This window comes from Dermochelys coriacea, chromosome 6 (assembly GCF_009764565.3).
Source record: "Dermochelys coriacea isolate rDerCor1 chromosome 6, rDerCor1.pri.v4, whole genome shotgun sequence".
Lineage (NCBI taxonomy): Eukaryota > Metazoa > Chordata > Testudines > Dermochelyidae > Dermochelys > Dermochelys coriacea.
The window spans coordinates 126012085-126032733 of record NC_050073.1 but is presented as its reverse complement, the minus strand read 5'-3'; the positions used below and the strand labels follow the sequence as shown (position 1 = coordinate 126032733).

Sequence of the window (20649 nt, the reverse complement as noted above, 5' to 3'; positions counted from 1 at the left end):
TCCCTTTCAGTGGCCAAAAAGGAATGCAGTTCATTAGGGAAAAACTCACCATCGATCCAGTGTCTCATCATTTGTATAATACATGTTATTTAAGGTAAGCGCTTATCCGCTAGCACTGGCTGTGTGCTGTAGCACTTGTTATGCCGTTCCCATAGCTAGAAGCGTGGGGGAGAAATGTGTGATTAAGGGATTACGAAGTGGGGTTGGTCTTAAAAAAACCAGCCAACATAAACTTGACCACCATCTGTCCACCTCTTGCCTTAGCTGAAATGTTATTGGGATCTTCTAAAAATATTGTCAACCCTCTTGGTCACACTTATGGCAAATGCAGCTACTGACATATCAACAGTGGCTCACTGCTCCAGCACAATTGTGTGAAGTTTTGACCATCTGAGCCCCAATTAAGGATAAGACTATTATTATTGTTATTGAATAGTGCCGAGAAGCCCTAACCAAGACTGGGGGTTGTGGTAAGATGAGGCCATGAAAAATAAACCCTTATCAGAGGCCCAGTATGAGGCCTAAGGCCAATTTGCATAGGTGACCACAGACCCAAACCCTTGGATCTTAAGAACAATGAAAAAGTATTCAATTTCTTACAAGAAGAATTTTAATATAAGAAAAAGCAAAAAGAATCACGTCTGTAAATACCTTACAGGATAATTAGATTCAAAATATAGAGAATCCCTCTAGGCAAAACCTTAAGCTACAAAAAGACACAAAGACAGGAATATCCATTCTATTCAGCACAGCTTAATTTTCTCAGCCATTTAAAGAAATCATAATCTAACGCATATCGAGCTAGATTACTTACTAAGTTCTAAGACTCCATTCCTGTTCTGTCCCCGGCAAAAGCATCACCCAGACAGACACAGACCCTTTGTTTTTCCCCCCTTCCAGCTTTGAAAGTATCTTGTCTCCTCATTGGTCATTGTGGTCAGGTGCCAGCGAGGTTACCCTAGCTTCTTAACCCTTTACAGGTGAAAGGGTTTTTCCTCTGGCCAGGAGGGATTTTAAAGGTGTTTACCCTTCCTTTTATATTTATGACACAGGCCCTTAAATTTCACCCAGTTACCCCTGTATTGAGCCCAGTAATGTGTGTTCAGGAGAATGACCACCTATGTGACAGAAGGCTTACAGGATCAGCTGAAAGGCTGTGAATCCATTATTGCTAAATGGACAAGCAATATTGTTTGGAAAGCAGCTTTTTATAGAATTTTTATCAAAATACAACCTAGATGGAGCTACTATAAGGTAGGTGCGTAACTGGTTGGAAAACCGTTCCCAGAGAATAGTTATCAGTGGTTCACAGTCGATCTGGAAGGGCATATCAAGTGGGATACCACAGGAATCACTCCTGGTTCTGGTTCTGTTCAATATCTTCATCATTGATTTAGATAATAGCATAGAGAGTACACTTATAAAGTTTGTGGATGATGCCAAGCTAGGAGGATGGCAAGTGTTTTCCAGGATAGGATTAAAATTCAAAATGATCTGAAGAAACTGGAGAAATGGTCTAAAGTAAATAGGACTAAATTCAATAAGGATTAACATGAAACAATGGGCAGGAGGAAAAAAAAACCTTTTGTAGTGAAAAAACCTTTTTTCTCTCGCTGATAATAGCCCACCTTAATTAATTGGTCTCGTTACAGTTGGTATGACAACACCCATTGTTTCATGTTCTCTGTGTATATATATCTTCCTACTATATTTTCCACTGCATGCATCCGATGAAGTGTGTTTTAGCCCACAAAAGCTTATGCCCAAATACATTTGTTAGTTTCTAAAGTGCCACAAGTGCTCCTCTGTTTTTTTCCTGATACAGAGTAACATGGCTGTCCCTCTGAAACCTGTTTCCGTCTTGTGCCTTTTTCATGGCAACATCCTTTTCTTTGGCCTTGACAAATGCAGTCTTGCCCCACTTATATCCATTCAGAATGCTTCTGCAAAGATCTTTTCCCTAACCCATCACTTCGGCCACATCAACCTTCTCTTTGCATGCCTTCACTGACTCCTCCTTCTTTATTACATCATACATAAGCTACTTCTCTTCATTTTCAAGGCCTTTCATGACCTATCCCCACTCACTGTAACATCACACATATACTATCAAGATGTCGACTCCCGTTTCTGATCAGCCCATGGTTCTGGCCTCCATCACCAGTTTGTTAAATTTCCCATCAAGCACCTTTGTGCTGTCTCCCATGCTGCCCCAATAAACATCCGCCGATCAAATGCACCTCCTTAAAGCTCTCCTTTGCTGTGATGCCTATAAAAATCTTGACAACAATTAGGCAGATAAGACACTGCCTTTCATGATGACCAGTATTGCCACATTCTTTTGTTGTACTGCCCTGACTGTATCAGTTGTCTCTTGTTTTATAATTAGATTGTAAGCTCGTTGGGCAGGGACCAACTTTTTCATAAAGAATCCTGGTTCATGGGTAGGACTTCTAGGCACTATGTTAATACCTATAAAAATAAGAAGAATGGGATAATATGAACAAAGGAATAACGTTTCAAAACAGCCAAAGGCTAAGTTTTCCAAACTTGGGGACCGATTTTCAAAGGAGCTGAGCATCCAACAGACACCCAATGGGCTGAGCTCATTTGAAAATTAATTTATTGTAAGCACAATTAATTGAGGACTCTTTCTCTTTTCCCTCTACACATTATCTCTGGGTAATCTCATCTCAACTAAAGTAATTGAAAGAAAGGGTCTTGAATGGAAGCTTTCCGTTACTCTGCCATTAATGTTGTTGTTGTTGTTGTTGTTTGTATTATTGTTGTGCCTAGGAGGCCTAATCATAGACCCAGTACCCATTTGTGCTAGGGCCTGTACAAACAAACAGACCAAAATGACAGACCTGCTGCAAGGAGCTCACCATCTAAATATACAAGAGATAACGGATGGCTACAGACAGATGGGGGAGCACAAGGAAATGGGGAGACGATATTGGTCAGTAAGACAGGCAGTGATCACAGCACACCAGCTTCCTAACTTGATCTCAAGTTTTTAGTAGGCATCACTTCACAGGAGAGCTTTAAGAAGGGTTTTGATGGAATACAATGACATGACTTTGGAGGGTTCAAGAAAGAACTAGATAAATTCATGGAGGATAGGTCCATCAATGACTATTAACCAGGATGGGCAAGGATGGTGTCCCTAGCCTCTGTTTGCCAGAAGCTGTGAATGAGCGACAGGGGATGGATCACTTGATAAATCTCTGATCTGTTCATTCCCTCTGGGGCACCTGGAATTGGCCACTGTATTTAAGCACCTTACTGAACGAGAACTTCAATAGCTAGGACCTTATTCCAGCAGCAGCCCCATTAAAGTAAATAGGACTGGTGAGCTAAGATGCTCCTAGACCAGAATTAGAGCATCAGCATGTGCTGGGTTAAGGTTTCAGGTAAACCTTTAACTTTGGGATTTCTTGATTTTTGAATGATTAACTGAGCAACCTTCATGTTCTGAACATTGTTCTTTCTATCTGTTGTTGCCAATTGAATGATTTTCACACAAATACAGTCCCCCGCCTAACTCATCTGAAGAATTTGAAGCTGTAATATTTCTAACATTTCAATTAAAAGAATCATTCACATCTATATTGGCCATTGCATACAATGTTTACAATGACAGGGCTCCGCTTGCTACATTTGGAATTCAAGCCCCATCTCATGTGGAATGAGCCTAACAGTTATCAATAATATTACAAAATGAAAATTGTAAAACAGCACCGTTGCTTCTCCAACTCAATTTACCAAACCCCACAGAATCAATAAGAAGCATGCCTTCGCATGCTCTACTCACTTTATTTGCCAAACTCTCTCTCTCTGTTATTTCACAAGAACCGATATAACAAGATTAATTTAAAAAAGGCTTTATCTAGCCTCACAAAAGCAAATCCATGCCATGAACAACCCTTTAAGACTGCACATGTCCCTCTGCTGGAGGCTGTTTGAAATTTTTCATAAAGAGAACAATGTTAAAAGCATTCAATATATATTTGAATTAGCCTTTTCTATATCTTCTCCCCCCCCCCCAATGAAATACTACAGCCGTGAGCACTTGTTTCTGGGTGGCTGTAAAACAGAAATATTTGCATTTTTAATCTCTAGTTTTTATACATGCTCTGCGACAGAGAGAATGAAAATGCCTTGATCTTAACTGGCTTTTTCCCTGCACCAGGCTGAGTAGTGTGGAAGATGGCAAAACGTCCCCCTCTCACATAACTTACACAGCATTTGTTTCCAGCAACTTGGGTTTTGTCTGTGTTCAAGTGAATACATTTCACAAAACTCACTTTCATTTAAATTATAATATGTTGGTAAATATATCATTATTTTCAAGTTCACTCTCCATTCAGAAGAATGATGCACCTTACTATCTGTTGCGTGGGTGCTCTTGGTTGTGTGGGTGCTCTTTCACAAGATGGTGGCTTCCCCCACCCTTTGTGTCTTTCTTGATTTCACTGATCCATAACTAAACCAAATGAAGCATCTTTCTTAACTTCTTATCACAGTTTGCTGTATCTGACGCACTTTCCTCTCCAACTTCTCTTCAATCTGCCCTTGAAAAGGCTGGTTAACGTGATTCTTCTGGGTCATGTTCTTCCACACCTAGCTTCTCTCCCTGTGTCTGAATCAGTTTTGTCTTCTACCCCGTGGCATGGTGTATGATACTAGTATCTTGGCATAGAGATACCGAGCTGTTTCTGGGATGACGCTCCCTGATAGTCAGACCAGGTGGGTCCTATTCTGGGACCTGGCATGGATTTTCCCAACCCTAGATATAATTTAGAGCAGCCTCAGAGATGCTTTAAATTAAACTTTGGTTCTGATGGCTCCCTAGGGGCTGGAGAAGCAGCAATGAGCCATAGTGCATATGCTGCAGCATGGTCCTGATCCACTCCTTATGCCAGGGGCTGGAAACAGAGCTCACATATAGACTTTAATTCCACCACATGCTGCCCACGGAGGCTCCTTCCACAGGTGGCATTTTCAGGGGGATGTTTCCAACCACTCTAAGGCCTACTCACAGTGGTCTAAAGTAGCATAACTGAGAGTCAGGCCCCATGTCTCATAAGAACATAAGAACGGCCACACTGGTCAGATCAAAGGTCCATCCAGACCAGTATCCTGTTTTCCTACAGTGGCCAATACAGGTGCCCCAGAGGGAATGAACAGAGCAGGTAATCATCAAGTGATTCATCCCTTGTCACCCACCATTCCCAACTCTTTTCCCTCTGTGTTCTCATTGTTCCTGTTATGCTGGAAACAGGACAGGAGACACTGGATGTGGTTTAATTAGGGCGCAGTTTTATTCGTAAATGTCTGAGAGTACCTGGCCAATAAAAGTGCACAGTGCAAGTCATTCCATAATCATTTCAATGTACAGCGTGTGGGCTTCTGTCAGCCCTCCCCATCTGTCAGCCCATCCTGGTCGCCAGCCAACACACTGCTGGGACTTCACCTTCCCTCCCTCGAAAGAGGGTTAAGCAATGGGCTATAAAGGAGGACGGGTTGGCTCCCTGTCATACCTGTCATGGGAGCCCTGAGCCCCCTGTTTCCACTCCTTTAAAGAATACCTCCTTTAAATCCCTTTACAATCCATTTTATCTGATCACTGTGTCCCTTCTCTACGGAGTACCTGTACTGGACACCCGCCCCACATTTACATAATGAGTTGCAACATCATAACCTAGTTCCCGTTTTATGTTCGCCCAACTAAGCGATCCCCGAACCTGCTTTATCTTGGACAATCTGGCAGTGAGGGAAAAATCCCTTTCCCATTCCCCTGAGAAAGAAGCAACTAGCGCAATGCCCACAGCACATCCTGATGAAACCTGGTATTTCACCACTTCCGTGAGTAAGAGAGTGGGCTCTGCTCCACCAGGTCCCGGTAAATGAGGGCTTTTCCTGCACTGGCATGGACCTATATAGTCCCCCCTCTCTTCTCGGGGGGAAATGAGTCAGCGGCCCCTGGAAAATCACTCCCTGGAACTCTAGGACGTAAAGGGGCACACACCATTTCCAATAATCCAGACAACAGCCCCCAGCGCTTAATGTGCGGTGAGATCATTCACTGCTGTTTTGGAGTTTTCAACTTCTGCTGCGCTGCCAGCAAACGTCTTGAAACTTGTGCGTGCCTGAGCCAGTCAGACCAGAGACTGCATGAAGGGGAAAACCACCCAAACATACACTTTTAACTCCGCAGCATTACTACACTCTGATTGGCTGAGACACTGCAACTTCCTTAGCATGCTCTATAATCAAAGAACAATTTTACAGTGCCACAATTTCTTTTTCATGAGGAAAAAGTTCGACTGCAATCTTTAACCATCAGGGTTCTTTTATATTTAACAATTGAACGGTTACATGTATATCATGCACAAGCTTCCACAATGGTCCACCAAATGCACAAAATGCTGAGGAGAAAGCAAACATTTTATGAAAATTGCATTAAGACATCAAGATTATATTTCATTTTAAGACTCCTTAAAATCACACCGAAGAACCCAGCAGGTATAAACATGCCATAGACTGTATATTCTGAACATTTTGTCTGAACTTTTCCCAGAATAAAACAGCAATGCTTCGATTTTATACAGCAAGCAGGAAAACTTTTTTAAGTCTCTGGTTTCAGCACTATTAATGTAACAAGCATTTTGTTAATGGGATAAATGTAGTACTCTTTATCTAATCACACACAGACACTCACCTTCCTGCCTAGCCAATAATCTACCAATAACGCTTCACAACACTTCAGGAAATTTAAAAAAACACACACACTAAAAACTGCCACTTTCTCAAACAAAGCCATACAGAAGTCTTTTAATTTTAGAGCAATATACTCAATGCATCCAATGAAGTGAGCTGAAGCTCACGAAAGCTTATGCTCAAATAAATTTGTTAGTCTCTAAGGTGCCACAAGTACTCCTTTTCTTTTTTGCGAATACAGACTAACACGGCTGCTACTCTGAAACCTGATGAAAGGATGGTCTTGTGCTTCATAAAACAGCCTGGAACTCAGGATATCTGGGTTCCACTTTGGGCTCTTGCAGGATTTGCTAGTACCTCCATCCCTGTGGGCCTTCCACCTCTAGCTCTACGTTTCTAGTGCCTTCCTTGTGTGTTATCTTGTCTCTGGGCCACCTCGCAGGAGTATCCTCCACCCTGCCAATGCATTCTTCTCCTTCCCCCTTTTTATAAGTGCTCCCTCTTCTCTTTTAATTAAAGAGGGTGTTTGAGGACCCTGCTGCCTAGGCCATTTGTGGCAAGCCAAATAAAAAGAAACAAACAAAAATAATAAAAAAAGCCCCCAAAAATGCTTGTACCCTGCATATAATAAACAATAGCTACAAGAACAACAAAAGACGTTTCCTTGGCTAGGATGCTTTGGGAAGCTTGTATGTGGCAGGTCGTACAAAGAAGGTGGGTACTGGGCACTTGTCAGTTCCCCATCTGGGTTCTTTATCTAAGTCTTTTCAAAACAGCAAGATGAGCCAAGTCTTCCAAAATAAATAAGACACATGTAAACAAACCTACCTGCCCTGCACTTTCCAGGAGGGACCAGGGGCACTGATTCCTAGTTCTGAGAGACAGAGCTTGGCTGGAAGCATCAGGGACCAACCTAATACCTCACCGCTTCTGAGGGAAGTTCCAGATCCTCCTATTCATGAAAGACCAGCCTCAGGGGCTAAAATCAAAGTCTGCACCATGATGTCCTGACTGCTTCCCTGAGACCACTTCCCCTCATCAGTAACAGCATTGTCCCTGGTACAGGCAGATATGGCTTCCCGATACAATCCTTAAAGGGCTGGTATGCTCTGTTACAAAGTGAGAGGAAAGGAGTACTTGTGGCACCTTAGAGACTAACAAATTTATTAGAGCATAAGCTTTCGTGAGCTACAGCTCACTTCATCGGATGCATTCGGTGGAAAAAACAGAGGAAAGATTTATATACACACACACAGAGAACATGAAACAATGGGTTTATCATACACACTGTAAGGAGAGTGATCACTTAAGATAAGCCATCACCAGCAGCGGGGGGGGAGAGGGGGAAGGAGGAAAACCTTTCATGGTGACAAGCAAGGTAGGCTAATTCCAGCAGTTAACAAGAATATCTGAGGAACAGTGGGGGGTGGGGTGGGGGGGAGAAATACCATGGGGAAATAGTTTTACTTTGTGTAATGACTCATCCATTCCCAGTCTCTATTCAAGCCTAAGTTAATTGTATCCAGTTTGCAAATTAATTCCAATTCAGCAGTCTCTCCTTGGAGTCTGTTTTTGAAGCTTTTTTGTTGAAGTATAGCCACTCTTAGGTCTGTGATCGAGTGACCAGAGAGATTGAAGTGTTCTCCAACTGGTTTTTGAAAAAACCATGCATCCGATGAAGTGAGCTGTAGCTCACGAAAGCTTATGCTCTAATAAATTTGTTAGTCTCTAAGGTGCCACAAGTACTCCTTTTCTTTCTCCTTACAGTGTGTATGATAAACCCATTGTTTCGTGTTCTCTGTGTGTATGTATATAAATCTCTCCTCTGTTTTTTCCACCAAATGCATCCGATGAAGTGAGCTGTAGCTCACGAAAGCTTATGCTGTAATAAATTTGTTAGTCTCTAAGGTGCCACAAGTACTCCTTTTCTTTTTGCGAATACAGACTAACACGGCTGCTACTCTGAAACCTGTCATTATGCAAAGTGAGAGGAGAATCAGCCCAGCTGGATCCAGAAAGGCTTAAAACATAAGAATGGCCATACTGGGACAGACCAATGGTCCATCTAGCCCCGCATCCTGTCTTCTGACAGTGGTTGATGCCAGGTACCCCAGAGGGAATTCGCAGAACAGTGCAAATATTGACAGGTTTCAGAGTAGCAGCCATGTTAGTCTGTATTCACACAAAGGAAAGGAGTACTTGTGGCACCTTAGAGACTAACAAATTTATTTGAGCATAAGTTTTCGTGAGCTACAGCTCACTTCATCAGATGCTCACAAAAGCTTATGCTCAAATAAATTTGTTAGTCTCTAAGGTGCCACAAATACTCCTTTTCTTTTTGCAAATATTGAGTGACCCATCCCGTCGTCCACTCCCCGCTTCTGGCAGGCAGAGGCTGAGAGACACCCAGAGCATGGGGCTGCATCCCTGGCCATCTTGGCTAATAGCCATTGATAGACCTGTCCTTCATAGAGGTGTCTAATTCTGTTTTAACCAAGTTTTGGCTTTGGCCTTCAGAACATCCTCCGGCAACCAGTTCCAACGTCGATTATGTGTTTTATGAAGAAGTACATCGTTTTGTTCTGCTGCCTATTCCTTTTCATTGGGTGACCCCCTGGTTCTTGTGTTATGTGAAAGGGTAAACAAGACTTCCTTATTCACTTTCTCCCCCAGCCCATTTGTGATTTTACAGACTTCTATCATATCCCTGCTTAGCCATCTCTTTTCCAAGCTAGACAGTCCTAGTCTTTTTAATCTCTCATATGGAAGCTGTTCCACGCCCCTAATTATTTTGCTGTCCTTCTCTGTACCTTTTCCATTTCTAATATATCTTTCTGAGATGGGGCAACCAGAACTGCATGTAGTATTTAAGATATGGGAGGACCATGCATTTACACAGTGGCACTATGATATTTACTGACTTATTTTCTATTCCTTTCCTAACGGTTTCCAACATTATGTTACCTTTTTTGACTCCCGCTGCACATTGAGTGGATGTTTTCAGAGAACTATTCACAATAACGCCAAGATCTCTTTATGGACAAGACAGCTAATTTTGACCCCATCATTTTGTACGTATAGTCGGGATTATGCTTTCCAATGCGCATTACTTTGCATTTATCAACCCTGAATTTCATCTGCTATTTCCTTGCTCAGTCACCCAATTTTGTGAGATCCCTTTTTAACTCATCACTGTCTGCTTTGCACTTGAATATCTTGAGTAATTTTTGTATCATCTGCACATTCTGCCACTTAACTCTTTACTCATTTTTCCAGATTATTTATAAATATGTTGAACAGCATTGGTCCCACTACAGCATTGGTCCCTTGGAGATACCACTATTTACCTGTCTCCATTCAGAAAACTGACCATTTATTTCTATTCTTTATTTTCTGCCTTTTAACCGCAAAAAGAACAGGAGTACTTGTGGCACTTGTGAGGATACTTAACATGGGGAAATAGATTCAATATGTGTAATATTGCTTACAGATAGCCCTTCAACCGGCAAGAAGCAAATACTCTCAAGCAACCACACACCACACAACAAAACACTAACCCAGGAACCTATCCTTGCAACAAAGCCTGATGCCGACTCTATCCACATAGTTATTCAAGTGTCACCATCATAGGGCCTAATCACATGCCACGCCATCAGTGGCTCATTCACCTGCACATTTACCAATGTTATATATGCCATCATGTACCAGCAATGTCTCTCTGTTGTGTACATTTGCCAAACTGGACAGTCTCTACGCAAAAGAATAAATGGACACAAATCTGACATCAGGAATCATAACATTAAAAAACCAGTAGGAGAACATTTCAATCTCTCTGGCCAATCAGTATAAGATTTAAGGGTGGCAATTTTGCAACAGAAAAGCTTCAAAAACAGACTCCAATGAGAAACTGTTGAGCTTGAATTAATATGCAAACTAGATACCATTAACTTTGGTTTGAATAGAGACTGGGCGTGGCTGGTCATTACACATATTTAATCTATTTCCCCATTTTAAGTATCCTCATACCTTCTTGTCAACTGTCTAAATGGGCCATCTTGATTATCACTACAAAAGATTTTTTCTCCTGCTGATAATAGCTCATCTTAATTAATTAGCCTCGTATAGTTGGCATGGCTACTTCCACCTTTTCATGTTCTCTGTATCTATATATATATATCTTCTTACTATATCTTCCATTCTATGCATCCAATGAAGTGGGCTATAGTCCACAAAAGCTTATGCTCAAATAAATGTGTTAGTCTCTAAGGTGCCACAAGTACTCCTTTTCTTTTTGCGAATACAGACTAACATGGCTGCTACTCTGAAACTTGTCTTTTAACCAGTTACTGATCCATAAGAGGGACTTTCCTATGACTATGACTGCTTGCTTAGCTTCAGAGCCTTTGGTGGGGGACCTTGTCAAAGGCTTTCTGAAACTCTAAGTACACTATATCCACTGGCTCACCCTTGTCTACATGATTGTTGATTCTCTCAAAGTATTCTAACAGATTGGTGAGGCATGATTTCCCTTTAGAAAAGCTATGTTGACCCTTGCCCAACAAATCATCTTCATTTGTGTGTCTGATAATTCTGTTCTTTACTATAGTTTCAACCAATTTGCCTGGTACTTAAGTTAGGCTCACCAGCCAATAACTGCCAAGATCACCTCTGGAGTTTTTTTTTAAAAATATTGGCATCACATTAGCTATCCTCCAGACATCTGATACAGAAGCTGATTTAATCTTGATGTTCTGCAATATCACATTTGAGTTCCTTCAGAACGCTTGGGTGATACTATCTGGCCCTAGTGACTTATTGCTGTTTAATTTATCAATTGGTTCGAAAACCTCCTCTACTGACACTTCAATCTGAACGACTCAAGTGTGGGAATCACCCTCACATCCTGTGCAATGAAGACCAATGCAAAGAATTCATTTCGCTTCTCTTCAATGGCCTTGTCTTGAGGGCTTCTTTAGCACCTTGATTGCTTACATTCTACTTCCACAATGTCTGTCAAAGTTGATAATTTACATACATGAAATATCTATTTGCAATTATGCACAACACAATCAAATCATTTAAGGGAGAGAGTGTAAAACAGTTAGCAAAATCATGCTGACTGATGTTGTCTCATTGTGTGCTCATACTCCCCTGTTGGTCTGTTTGTATACATCTGTTGTCTCATCTTATACTTAGATTGGAAGCTCTCTGTAGATCTCTCTTTTTGCTCTATGTTAGTACCGTGATTAGCACTATGGGGTCCTGCTCCATGACTGGGGCTGGTAGGTGCTCCGGTAATACTCATAATGAATAATAATAATAAAAACATGCTAACATGTGTGAAGGGAGGTCCAGGGGAATTCACACATTTGTAGTCCCCTAGTAAAGAGTTGGGGATTGGCCTAAGGGAAGGGTGCTGTTTACTCAGAGGGCAAGTGACGGTTACTGCTGCAAACAGGAAAACTCCCGTGTTTGGAATTTTTTGTATTATTTATAGGTGAATTCAATCAACCTACAGCCACCAAACAAAACTGCTCCCTATGGTGAAAGAATGCTTTCCCTGTATTAGCATGACAGTGTCCGTTTCAAGCTACAGTATGAAAGCTGGTTCCGTATCATTTCTGCCCAATCTGTCGGAAAAAACAGAACACATATTGCAAAGTAAAGTATCTTGACTCCAACATTTCAGAGAGAAAACTGCTGTTAGCAAACAGAACCAGAACTCTATCACCCCTGTTTCAGGAGAAATCATATGAAAACACATGTCTGAACGGCTCACCCAAAATTTAAATGTAGCCCCAGGTAGATGAAAGAAAAATATTTTGAGTGCGTTGATGTAAAGTATTGTTACTGAAATTTGATTAAAGGATCTAATAATTTAAGACCCAATGAAAGGTAATTAAAATTAAATTAAAATGGAATGGGTAAGGGAGGCTAAAAATCCAAAAATAATTTGAAATATTGTCATGCTTTCTTTTTTAGTTCACCATAGACTTTTTAATGTAATCATTCTCTGGGGCTTTGGGCCTGAGTGGCAAAGATATTTAGGTGCCTTATGATGCAGAGAGGTGTTCACTGAGATTGTCAAAAATGTCTAAGTGGGTTAGGCACTTAACTCCCATTGTCTTTCTGTAGGCGTTCAGTTCCTCACCTGCTGAGGCACTTTGGAAAATCTCAATAGGCACCTGTCTGCATCATTAGTCACCTAAATACCTTTTCCAATCTGGCCCAATAGCTAGCGCTACAGAATAAAAGCAAACAGAAACAAAACTAGCTGCAAAAGTGAAAGTGACCAGCCTCTTTCATTGGCTAATCAGAACCAGCTTTGTTTAGCAGAAATATAAATACAAATATCACTAGCAATGATAGACTGGCAAGGAACAGTTTCCAAACTTTATGGCAATGAACTGAATGCCGATGAATTGTTCAATTAGCTGATATCCCCCTGCATGGCTTTCAGCATGCATATATTATAACTGCCAAGGTAAGCAAACGCCTCATTATTAACATTCCAACCTTGAAAAAGACCCTTCCCTTTAGGAATGTTCTTTGATTTGCTTCCCAAGCCTACCCTGGAGGTCTTTTTATTTTAGCCACCAATCTGTGTAACACTTAACACGTCCTATAGCATTTCCTTTTGGTAGAAGAGTCAATTCACAAGTGTCAGCAGGAAGGTCTTAACATAAAGAATGAAAGGTAGTAGGTAATTTCTCAGATATAAATTATACGTTCAGACAGATCACAGACACACTTACACAGAATAAAAGGAAAGACCTCTTCTTTCTTTGTTTTATTAGCAGGTCGTAATTGTAGCGTAAAAAAGAGGCAATCAACCCGCTCCGCCTCTCAAGTTACGCCTGTTGAAGAATTTACTGATCAGGAGGCTGTCTGGGATAGATGATTGTTAGTATTATAGTGGCACTCAAAGGTTCCAGTCAGGATTAGGGCCTTATTGTGCTAGGTGCCAAACATACGCATAGACATGGTCATTGCCCCAAAGAGTCTAATTTGGATACATCACCAACTGCTGTGGAAGCCAATGGAGTCTCTTCTTCTTGAGCGTCAGAAAAGGACACAATCCCTCCTGAAGCAATGTGTTAAGGGAAGGCCTTCCCACTGTGGCGTTTCTTTGATTCTAGAATGTAAGCATCTCCTGCTGTTCCCTGGGCATATCTAGATCTAGGTGTTTGAGGACACAGAAATCCCTATTTGAAGTTCAAATAAAGATGGAAAAAAATAGCTTCCAAAAAAGAGGTTTGTTAGGAATTCCCCCAAGTGTAAAATTTCCTCATTGGAGGCTGATGTTCTTTCAGGTCTGACCCATTAATCCAAACCAATTACTAGTAATAGTACTTAGCTCTTAGGTAGCACTTTTCAGCAGCAGATCTCAAAGCGCTCTGCAAAGGAGATCAATATCACTATCTCCACTTTACAGAGGGGGAAGGGACATGCCCAAAGCCACCAAGCAGGCTATTGGCAGAGCTGAGACTAGCCCCGCCCCCCCATGTCTCCTTAGTCCCAGTCCAGTGCTCTGTTCGCTAAGCTACAGGAACTGAGAGCAGCTGTCCTGAAGCCAGTGGCATAGCTGGGGACTGAACCCATATATCCTGAGTCCCAGTCCAGTGCCTTAACCATAAGATTTCTGGATCAGATAGAGCAGGGACTATAGCCTGGGTCTCCCACTTCCCATGCCAGTGCCCTAACCACCAGGCTATCGAGTGTGACAGTCATTGTCCCGAAACCATTCTGACCTATTCTAGGCCCGATGCAAATGAGCCATACACTCACGACAGCACAAATATATTGGTTAATCGTTACAGGAAACATGCTTGCATCATATGCATGCTTTAGCACATGTAAAATTCAGCCCAGTAAAAGGACTAAGACATTCATGCATGAAGAAATACTTTTGCACTTTATAATTTTACAAAGGTTTCTCTTTAAGGATCATCCTCAGTAGTTGATCCATATTCCCTCAGCACAAATCTGTTTTTTTAGGTACAATACCATCAAACCTTCTAGTTCCGAAACAATTAGTGGCAGTCCCTTGTAAGAAAGGCATGAACCACTGATACTCGTTAAACAATTTAATATCAAATATGACAGAGCCAGCACAATCGCTTGATTTAGACCACCATGTACAAGGCTGTAAGAAAGACACAACCACAGCTTTTTATAGTTGCAAATTTGAGCGGTTATGTGAATCTGTACACCAAGTCGCAACACCACTCACTCGCAGGGCCACCACACCAACTCAAATTTGGCCCGGCCCCTCCTCCATCATGCTTGCCTTCAAAAACCCATCAGGACCCACAGCATCTCTTCTGTCCTGCTGTCCTGCTTTGGAAGGCATACTGCATGCTACACCAAAACTAGCCCTTTAACCAACTACGACTGCAACCTTTCAACCAAAAATCTTACAGCCTTACTCATGTAGGAGACTGGAGTGTAAGTTTGAGTTCAGAGCACTTGCAGCTTGACTTGGTAGGTCTGGGGGCATCACAGGTATGATACATTCATTCAGAAGGGAAGACAGTCTGCCTCACCCTGTACGTCACCTCTCCTCCAGCAGTGGATTAAAACTTGGACTGAGAAAGTATTAGTGGCTGAGGAAGAACCCATTCTACAAGGATGTTTTGGAATCAGGCACTTTTCCCTCCACAATGTGTAGAAATATCATAGATCAAAATGTCTTCAACTCATATGATGATTAAGCTATAGTACATCTGTAGGGCTTAGCACATACAAGTAGTCCAGAATCCAGAGAGGACCATAATAACCAGCAATAATATACTATACTTTAGAATACATACTTCCAAGGTTTAGGTAAGGCGTACTGAGACCAGAAGCACAAAAACATCTGTCTGTTTGGCCACATGTTATGGGTGGGAGTAAGAAGAGGCATTGCCTGTTAATGACAGTTTAGCAATGTACAGCTTTGTTCTGCTAGTTTAATTATTGCAGTCCCCTTATTAGAAGATAGCTGATATTGCTTTGAAAATTCCCAAATGACAGACTAATTCTGACTGCTAACTTTTGTATATTAATGTAATAGTTCTTCTGCAGATGGACTGGTGCTGTCCACCCTTCACTACATCAGTTGTGTTCTAAAATGTCAAAATCACAAGGGCTATATATTTACATGTGTTTAAGTAAGGTGTTCAAGAGCTCAACGCTCACAAGCTGCCTGTGTATGAAAGATATAACTATCTCTATATTTCTCTCTTTATATCTTTATAGGGAGACACAGCAAAAGATACATAGATATATGGCTAGATATAAAAAGTTTATTTTGGTTGCAAGTTTCTTTCAGGTAATCTTTCTAGTAACTCTTGAGCTGAACCTCCTCTAAACCCCCTGAGGAATACCTCTTTAATATCTCTGTGTTGTCACACTGGAAATATTCAAATTATTTGCAAGGATTTGTAAGCGGTTCGGGACTGTCTTTGTGGAACAGCAGCAAATCTTCAAAGCAGGATAAGTACAAATTCTGAGTGTCACACAAGATAAGATGAAAACAAAGGGCAGGACAGTTCTCACAGAGGGCAGAACAGCAAACAGGTACCTGTTGTAAGAAGCAAATTATAACCTCACCTGTCTAATCCCTAAACGGTATGCAAGGATGCGGTCCACAGCATCCGGGTTCATTTGAGTCCACTGCAGACTGTAGGAGTAAACACGAGGTCTGTTCTGCCAGAGGGGACTGTAGGTGTCGTAGTAGAACTCGGGGGCATAGGCTTTGCCTGCAGAATACAGACATACAAAAACACGGAATGATAAAACAGTTCTCAAAATAATGCTTCGATTTTTCAACTGCAATTTTTATTCATCTGCTACAACACAATTTTGGGAAGGGCCCTTTTGCTACATGGATTCAAAAAGCACATCTCAAGTCTATCTTTACATTTATCTATCAAGTCTATCGCCCTTGAGAAAAAAATGAACTAAGATTGTTCATTTCTCCTTTGTTATTAAAAGTAATTCTTAAGTGTCATTTTTGGTCCAGGAGAAAATTGGTCTGTTAAATAAAGAAATCTACAAAGAGGTCTTGCATGGCTAAAGTGATTGACATTGGATATTCAGACTATTATGCCTCCAGATCAGGGTTGAGCAAACTTTTAGGCCTGAGGGCCACATCGGGGAATAGAAATTGTATGGCAGGCCATGAATGCTCACAAAATTGGGGATGGGGTGAAAGAGGGGGTGAGGGCTCTGGTTGGGGGTGCGGGCTCTGGGGTGAGGCTGGGGATGAGGAGTTTGGGGTGTAGGAGGGTGCTCCGTGCTGGGATTGAGGAGTTCAGAGAGGAATCAGGGTTGGGGCAGGGGTGCGGGAACGGGTTCAGGTTTCGGCTGGAGGTGCAGGCTCTGGGGTGGGGTTGGGGATGAGAGGTTTGGGGTGCAGGAGGATGCTCTGTGCTGGGATCGAGGGGTTTGGATAGCAGGAAGGGGATCAGAGCTGGGGTAGAGGTTGGGGCATGGGGAGAGGCTCAAGGGTGCAGGCTCCGAGCGCCGCTTACCTCAAGTGGCTCCCGGAAGCAGTAGCATGTCCCTTCTCCAGCTCCTATGGGTGGAGTGGCCCCCAACCCTTGGAGCGGGGCCATGCTGTGGCTTTCGGGAGCCGCGTGGTGTGGCTTCCGGGAGCCGCGTGGTAAGGCTCCCCGATCCGGGGCCCCAGCTGGAGAGCCGGAGCGGGCCCTAGCTGTGTGGTGCAGCCCCCTGACCCAACATCCCAGCGGGAGTTCACGGGCCAGCTTAAAATGGCCCGAAGGCCGCAGTTTGCCCACCCCTGCTCCAGATTCTCTGTCAGAGTAAATACATTAACTCCAGCTGCCACACACAACACAATCAATTCCAAATGACATCATGTACCCTGACCTGGAAATACAGTACCTCCGTTCCATACTTCAGTCCTAGTCCTACAAATGTATAATTATATCCACCGTACATTATTTAGATACATATGCAGATATTGCACTATAAACATAGAGATGGACGTGGCAATTTGAAATACAGTGTGATATACCAACAGTTTACCATGGCATATGAATTTTTGTTCCTTAAATTAGGAAAAGCCTAATATGATTTGCTGTCCATCTGATGAAATGATATCTGAGCTCTTATTAGGAGGCAATCACCTTAGGGTATTTCTTGACTCAAACACAGAAATGCCATTAACGTCTTTACATGCAACTTATTTTCTCAGTGAAGGAGGAGTTGCTTTGCTTACAATTAGAACTGGTTGGAGAAACTTGGAGAGAACCATAATTCTGTTGGAATATACATGTCTGTTGAAACTGAAATGCTTTGAAAAATCAGATCAATTTTGCTCGAATGTCATTTCAGACGAACACCTGCCTCCCAAAAGTCTGACAAAGTCAGCATTTTCATAATGAAAAATTTCAATTTTTCTTTTTGAAAAGGGTGTAGATTCTCCATCACTGGCAATTTTTTAAATCAAGTTTGGATTTTTTAAAAAAGATATGCTCTAGTTCAAACAGGAATTATTTCAGGGAAGTTCTGTGGCCTGCATTATACAGAAGATCAAGCTACATGACCACAGTGGTCTCTGTGGGTCTTGGAATCTGCAAATTGATTTTTTGGTTTTAATTTTTTTGATTTTGTATTATATTATGTATTATAAAATAATACATTTAAAAAAGTCAAAATCAAATCAAAACCGTTTGATTTTTATAGAAGCACCTTTTTTGATTGACAAAAATTGACTGATTTTTTAATGTTCCTTTATGGAAAATTTGAAAATTTACAATTTTCATTGCAATTAGGAATGAAGTCAAATTTTGAAATCTCAAAATACTTCATGAAATGGAACCTCTATCCTCTGCATAGCTCTGCCTACAATGTCAGCATTAGTATAGTTCTCAGACAAACAGAAATTGGTTGTGTTGGAATGAGAGTTGTGACTCTTAAAACAACATTTCATTTTTATCAAAAGAAACATTAAACAGCCAAAAAATTTTAAGTTCAGGTAAAATTTGAAAAATAAACCCCTTCAAGTTTAACAAAGTTTTTGTCCAGGATTTCCTCAAGCATTTAAGAAACTTTACAAAATGTTCTGAGACAGATTGCTAAACCATATAGTCTATGAAAGATTGAATGTGTTTGCATGTCGTGAAATATTAGTGTAGTGTAAACAACTGCAACTCTCATTGTTTGGATTAAAATCTCCACTGGAGCCTGTGCTCAGAGGATGTAAGGGACCTTAATTGGATTAGGTACTCCAAAACAGTCCATGAGAATTATTAGTCTTGGTGACCTGGTGCTCTTAGAAACCCTGTTCAAAGCCAGACCTTTCCAGACCTTGTTTCCTGTTTCTGTCATCCTGATCTCCCTTCTTCTGTGTCCAAACCCACCGACATGTCAATGTGTACAGACTGCAGCTGTGCATATTATAACATTCACATCAGATCTCACAGAGATTATAATTTCTGTATTCAAAATACTCTTTAATATCACCTTTATCTAATTACCCACAAACATTATGAAAATTAAATGAAGTTGTAACCTAGTAGAAGACCACAGGTGAAATCCTAGCCCTACTGAAGTCAATGCATGTTTTACCATTGATTTTAATGGGATGAAGACTTCACACATGTGCAACATTTCAGGCAGACTGGCTTGATTTTGGCCCGCCTGGGGAAGGGGAGGATCAAGACTAAGTTCACAACTGAAAATGAGTCGCAACTTAAATTATACAGAGAGAACTTCTAGCACTAATCATGTGTAGCACAGCTAGCAACCTGTCCAAGCTAGTCTGCGGCTCAAGTTAGCCTGAAGGATATAGCCAGGGTGGGTAGGTTTTAGACATCTTGGTTGCTGAACCCAGCATAATCAAATGGAGTTTGAGGGTCAGGCATTTTCAGAGTGTGTCACTGTTATAAACAATGGATTAAGAAGTACAAAGGACTGAAGGAACTACAATACTATGAAGGTACTGCACTGGCCAAGCATGTACGGATATGTCTCCCTCTAGTAGCTGTCCCCTGAAAAGATGGTATATAGTTTATCACTATAACACAGCTGAAGGTGCTCTCCTTTCACTCTAGTGTTAGGGGCTTGTGCTTTAGGCACAGAGGGTCTTTGGCTTCATTACCACTCATAACCATAGTGCCCATCTATACAAATGCCCATCATTGCTACGGAGAGCCAGTAAAGTAGGGAAAAGTGAAAAGGGGAAATGAAATGGGAGATGAAATAATATAACGAGAAAAGACAAAATCCTTTGGCCCAAACTACAATACACAAAACACGTAACCCTGATATTTATTTCAGCAACAACGATGAAGGCCCAGGGCATTTCCTGAAGATTAATGACCCCCTGACATGAAAGTGAGAGCTAGGAACCTCAGTCAGTTCCCAGGGAAAGTTCCTAGGCTGATGACATTATTGCTATCACAAGTAGTTGCTGGAGGAAAAGTTTAGAACTAACTGTATGAAAAAGCCCCATATCTTTGTAATGTTCCATTCGGTTGGTGCCATGTTATGCCAGGGACAGACAAATATGTTGATGTTGCATATTGACCCTTTATTACTTGGGCTCATACTTATCTTTCAGAGGAAAAAGTTACACGGGAGTTTAAGCACCTTTCCTATGTCTACCTTTATTGAGCACAGTTTTGCTGAACACAAATAATAATCTTCCCCACTCGACTGCAGATGACCATAATGGCATCTCTAGGGGCCTACGAAATGGGTACATTATCATCACAGTGTGGGTACTTGTGGAGCACAGTCACCTTTTCTAATATAACAAGGACTCGTGATGAGCTGTATACTTCAAATTCCACCCTAATGCACAAGCCTTCTTTTATTAATGAAAATGTAACACCACAACATTAAACATCTGATTTGTGAAATTTACTAGCACCAGAAAGCTGGTTATTGTTTTGGAATTCACCAAACATCTCT

At 41.5% G+C, this 20649-nt stretch overlaps 1 protein-coding gene across 3 annotated transcripts in view; it reads right to left on the bottom strand.

Moving 5' to 3' along the window:
• The window catches only part of MDGA2 (MAM domain containing glycosylphosphatidylinositol anchor 2), a 660176-nt gene that overhangs the window by 72583 nt on the left and 566944 nt on the right, over positions 1 to 20649 (bottom strand). For all 3 annotated transcript variants that reach the window (XM_038407346.2, XM_038407347.2, XM_043516491.1), the window contains one exon: positions 16318 to 16466. In XM_038407346.2, the coding sequence (XP_038263274.1) occupies positions 16318 to 16466 (149 nt within the window). The remainder of the gene's footprint in view (positions 1 to 16317; positions 16467 to 20649) is intronic.